Source organism: Denticeps clupeoides, chromosome 2 (assembly GCF_900700375.1).
Source record: "Denticeps clupeoides chromosome 2, fDenClu1.1, whole genome shotgun sequence".
In the NCBI taxonomy this organism is placed as follows: Eukaryota; Metazoa; Chordata; class Actinopteri; order Clupeiformes; family Denticipitidae; genus Denticeps; species Denticeps clupeoides.
The window spans coordinates 38,262,662-38,268,069 of NC_041708.1; the positions used below are offsets into that span (position 1 = coordinate 38,262,662).

The 5,408-nt window shown below is 49.6% G+C and overlaps 1 protein-coding gene across 1 annotated transcript; it reads left to right on the top strand.

The window, feature by feature from the left end:
- Positions 1-203: 203 nt before the first annotated feature.
- On the top strand, positions 204-4,183 carry dtx3la (deltex E3 ubiquitin ligase 3L a). Its single transcript, XM_028970069.1, has 4 exons — positions 204-1,058; positions 1,137-1,291; positions 1,753-1,967; positions 3,689-4,183. The coding sequence occupies exons 1-4, from the start codon at positions 974-976 to the stop codon at positions 3,756-3,758; spliced, it is 525 nt and encodes a 174-aa protein (XP_028825902.1). The 5' UTR covers positions 204-973; the 3' UTR covers positions 3,759-4,183.
- The last annotated feature ends 1,225 nt before the right edge of the window (positions 4,184-5,408 follow it).

Genomic DNA, 5,408 nt, shown 5'->3' on the forward strand with positions numbered 1-5,408 from the left:
AACGATTAAATATGTGACCATATTGACTCTGCTGGGACCTCAGTGTCCACTGGAAATGACCCCAGATGATGACCAGCATGAGTCCTGCGTCGGGTTCCCATTTCCAGGCCTCGACCCGGCAGAAATCGGGTAAAAATTCATGAGGATCCGCCGGAGTGACTCCCGGCTCACGTCGTGCGTACTACGGCGTGCGATGGGACGCGGGACTGATTCAATCTGCATGCCAAACCGGATTTGAAGGGACAGTAACGGTAACGGATGGAAGCACTTCCACTTGACCACTCTGAGCCCAGCGGCTGTGATGGAGTCTGAGAGGGGGACTGGAGAGATGGACACCCACCATACGAAGAAGAGAAAAAGACCAGCAGATTTACTGTGTGATGAAAATATTTCCCATCAGCCCTTTCTTTCCACTATAAACAGCCGAGGCTGCTGGAGGGTCTCCAGCGCTGTGGTGACATACTGGACACTCCCACAAACGCGGTTCCAGAAGGTTCAGTATCTATCGATGGCTGCGATAGTAATCTAATCGAATCTAATATAAAGCTTTTTTCCGAGGGTGATGACAGTGGACACGCCTCCAGTTGACCTCAACGTTCTGAAAAGACAGGACCACGCCCAGCGGCAAGATAAACATGCAGATCTTCAGCGCTGTGAAGGGAGGACGTGACAGCACCAGGAAATGCCGATATCGTGTGAAAGAAAGAGAAAAATTCCGCTGTGATTCAGTGTCCTGTTTACGGGTGTCCTGTTGCACACCTGAGGCAGGAAGTGATGTAACTCATGACCACGCCTTCATTCCCACCACAGGAAAGTTAGAGCATATGAGGAGCAGCCGAGGTCCCAGCAGCTCACAGTCATGTTCTTGTAGTGTGTGTGTGTGTGTGTGTGTGTCACATCGCGGTGACGCTGGACAGGTGAGTGTCACCGGGGTTGAACTGGTGTCCGTCTCTCATGACTCTCCAGCCAGCGGATGATGGGTGGTGGACAGAGTAAAGACAAGCTGCACTGCAACCGCTACCTCCACGGCCACGGGCCTCCATCGCTTCAGCAACAAGGTACCTCACACTCACACCTTCCGGAGGGTTCCGGACCGTTCTGCAGCGTCCCAGCGCTCAGACGTGTCTCTCTCACAGCCGAGGGACGCGGGAAGAGGTCCGGCAAGGAACCATTACTTGGGAATCAACCAGAAGGCGAGATGAACTGGACACTGCAGAGGAGGAGCCTGCCAGGGAACCTCAAATACGACATCATAAAGATCAGCTTCGTCTTTCCAGATGGGATTCAGACTGTGAGTTTTTTGAATATTATATTATTTAATATGATATTATGAAGATAAAAGGAAGAAGGGATCTAGGTGGTTACGGTTAGGATTTGGGTAGGTTTGGTAGGGTGGTGGTAGAGTAGTGGGTAACACACTCGCCTATGAACCAGGAGACCCAGGTTCAAACCCCACTTACTACCATGGTGTCCCTGAGCAGGACACTTAACCCTGAGTGTCTCCAGGGGGGGACTGTCCCTGTAACTACTGATTGTAAGACGCTCTGGATAAGGAGGTCTGGTAAATGCCGTGGATGTAGATGGTTGAACCCCTAGAGAAAAACGTAACGTTTGCCGAGATGTTGCCTCTGGTGGAAATTCCTGCAGCGGCTGCATTCCTCTTACCGGTTCGGCCTGTAATTCCCCCGCGGGGAACTCTGGACACCCCGGGCAGCTTGTTCTTCACCGTCTCTCCTCCGATCTGCCACGCAGGACGGTCACCCGGCTCCGGGCGAGAGGTTCTCGGGCCTGACGGCCGACGCCTTCCTGCCGCAGAGCGCCGAGGGGGCCCGGGTGCTGCCGCTGCTGGAGAGGGCCTTTCAGCAGAAGCTGCTCTTCACGGTGGGCAGCAGCCCGCTGGGCGGGGGGGCGGTGCGGCACACCGACATCCCCCTGAAGACGCGCGACGACACCGCCGGGCCGCGCAGGTGTGCACTTCCTGTCAGTAAACCGTTGGCCAATCACGGCAGGGAAGTATATGATGCAGGAGAGCAAAAAAATATAAATATTGGGACATCGACACAGTGTGAACATTTTTGACTGTCAGCTTGTATTTGAGGGTATTTATAGATGAGCGGTGTAGGAATTACAACAGTTTGCATATGTGCCCCCCACTTGTTAAGGGACCAAAAGTAATGGGACAGAATAAGAACCATAAATCAAACTTATTCATTTCAATACTTGGTTGCAAATCCTTTGCAGTCAATTACAGCCTGAAGTCTGGAACACAGACATCACCAGACGTTGGGTTTCATCCCTGGTGATGCTCTGCCAGGCCTCTACTGTAACAGTCTTCAGTTCCTGCTTGTTCCTGGGGCATTTTCCCTTCAGTTTTGTCTTCAGCAAGTGAAAAGCATGCTCAATCGGATTCAGGTCAGGTGACTGACTTGGCCATTGCAAAACAGTCCACTTCTTTCCCTTCAAAAACTCTGGTTGCTTTTGCAGTCCATCTGCACTGTGAAGCGCCGTCCAATGAGTTCTGAGGCATTTGGCTGAATGTGAGCAGATAATATTGCCCGAAACACTTCAGAATTCATCGTCAGCAGTCACATCATCAATAAATACAAGAACCAGTTCCACTGGCAGCCATACATGCCCACGCCATGACACTTCCAGCACCGTGCTTCACTGATGAGCTGGTACGCTTAGGATCATGATACTCTTCTCTTCCCATCACTCTGGTACAAGTTGATCTTGGTCTCATCTGTCCATAGGATGTTGTTCCAGAACTGTGAAGGCTTTTTTAGATGTTGTTTGGCAAACTCTAGTCTGGCCTTCCTGTTTTTGGGGCTCACCAATGGTTTACATCTTGTGGTGAACCCTCTGTATTCACACTGGTAGAGTCTTCTCTTGATTGTTGACTTTGACACAGATACACCTACCTCCTGGAGAGTGTTCTTGATCCGGCCAACTGTTGTGAAGGGCTGTTTTCTTCACCAGGGAAAGGATTCTTCGGTCATCCACCACAGTTGTTTTCCGTGGTCTTCCAACAATGTTCCAAACTGTTGTTTTGGCCACGCCTAATGTTATCTCTCTTTGCTATCTCTCTGATATGTGTCTTTTGTTTTTTTCAGCCTAATGATGGCTTGCTTCACTGATAGTGACAGATCTTTGGATCTCATCTTGACAGTTGACAGCAACAGATTCCAAATGCAAATAGCACACTTGAAATAAACTCTGGACCTTTTATCTGCTCATTGTAATTGGGATCATGAGGGAATAACACACACCTGGCCATGGAACAGCTGAGAAGCCAATTGTCCCATTACGTTTGGTCCCTTAACAAGTGGGGGGCACATATGCAAACTGTTGTAATTCCTACACGGTTCACCTGATTTGGATGTAAATACCCTCAAATAAAAGCTTACAGTCTGCAGTTAAAGCACATCTTGTTCGTTTGATGTCCATTGTGGTGGTGTATAGAGCCAAACATGTTAACATTGTGTCGATGTCCCAATATTTATGGACCTGACTGTATCACTCATCATCTCAATCAAAGAGGCTCTCTGCAGAGGTGTGAGGGAATGTTCGTGTTTGTGATTGATTCTTCTTTCACCATGGAAACGCCCATCCCGGTGGAGGAATGCTGCAGAGCCGGTTCGGATGTAATATTAATCCTGTTTTGTGTGTTGTGTTTCATTTTCATAAGCGTTTGCTACCCAGACCCCAACTACCTGAAGAAGGTGAGGAAGGTGTTGAAGTCCAAAGGCATTGAGTGAGGGAGGAGCCAAGGGGCTGTGGAGGAGGGGCTTGTTGGCCCCGCCTCCGTTCTTGTTCGCTCTGCTCTCCTATTTTCAGCTGCTTTAACAGCTGTTGCTCGCATCAAGATGTGTAACATATTTATTTTTTAACAGTTCATGAAAATGAAAGATGCAATTGGTAAAAAATCATAAGCTGTAAAAATGGTTTTGACCCAGAAGTATTAAAACATTTTTTTGCTCTTTCAAAATATAAAATAAGAAGTGTAGTTGGCTGGTTATGAACGTAACATCGCGCGCTGTTAGCGTAGCTGGATGGATGTGGGAGTTTTTGATAATTGTCCATTTTGTCGTGACCTTCCTTACATACGGAATATTGGAGAGTTGTGTAAACTCTGAAATATTATTTCTTACATACAGTAATTAAAAATGCTCTGTTATAGCCAGTTTGAAGTGGCTCCTTTATTACTGCTGCGCTGCCAAAAACCCCAACCACCTACAGAACCTTCCGGTTCTAAGACCCGCCGTGGGTTCCCCATAACACAATTCATGTTGGTAAGAAGCTGACAAATCATTTTGGCCCCAAACAGAAATGTCTTTCTAGATGGAGACTGATGGGCATAATAAACGCATCAGCGTTGCATTAACGGTGGAGTCCCGCGACGGTAAAGATGGCCGCCTGGAACGGTTATGTGCGAGCGGGCGCGCTTTTAAAATACCGAAGTGAGGCCGCTCGGCGGTTTAATCTGCTCTCTGGCCCAGGTACGCCAGAGCCCCTATATTTCCCCGCGTCCGCCCGGTTATTCGGCCACGTTGTGGAGTGTGAACTTTCCCGCCGATGACGGAAGCCCTTCTGTTCTCTTCAAACTGAATTATGGGCCGGGCTTCACACAGACAATAAAGTCTAATCCGATTCCCGGGGCCCATTAGAGGGGCCTTTGTCTCCTCCACGGGCGCCTTAAACCACTTTCCCCCGGACTCTCCGTGCGGAGTCATCCGTCCCAGCTGTCACGGCCGCCGTCTCGGTGACAGCCATCAAATCTGTCTCCCCGCTCCGCCCCTCCGTCTCCATGACTCTCCGCTAAAGAGCAGGTGTTACCTGCAGCGGTCCGTATTTCTACGTGTTTATTTATCAGACCTCGTACCTGATTGGATCGAATTCTATACAACCGCCGCCCTGATTTCTCATCTGCTTCCCCCCCGCGGTTCAATCAGCGCCGATTCGGCCCAAACGACCCAAAAGTCAATAAATCCTCCATTACGGCGAACAAAGGCGGAGCTGGTTCTCCCCGCCCTTACCGGAGATGAATGGGCCGCCGGGCTCTTCAATTTGGAGCACAATTAGACGTGATCCCTTTTAGGAGACAAAGCAGATCCTGCGCTGGTTAATGAAATGGCAGGATGGATGCCTCTGGATCCCCGGATCCCGCCATGTCGTGACCTCTGACCTTCTACAAACCCATCGTCGGGCCGGATTTACACATCGAGATGAGAAGCTTGTTATCAGGATGGTGGTGTGTTTTTATAAAGTATAAAAAGGGGAGGAGCCTGTAGGCATGATTGACAGCTGTCACTACTTCCTCATGAAAGCGTGCGGTGATGACGTTAGTGACGGTGACGCCGGTCTGGCTCCTGAGATGAAGACGGCGCGAGTGCGTTGGTTTTTATTCG

Bases quoted from the DNA above. Each gene is read 5' to 3' on its own strand.
- dtx3la (XM_028970069.1), top strand. From the start codon at position 974: ATGATGGGTGGTGGACAGAGTAAAGACAAGCTGCACTGCAACCGCTAC. The intron at 1,059-1,136 runs GTACCTCACACT...TCTCTCTCACAG, and splicing joins TCCATCGCTTCAGCAACAAG to CCGAGGGACGCGGGAAGAGG. The intron at 1,292-1,752 runs GTGAGTTTTTTG...TCTGCCACGCAG, and splicing joins TTCCAGATGGGATTCAGACT to GACGGTCACCCGGCTCCGGG.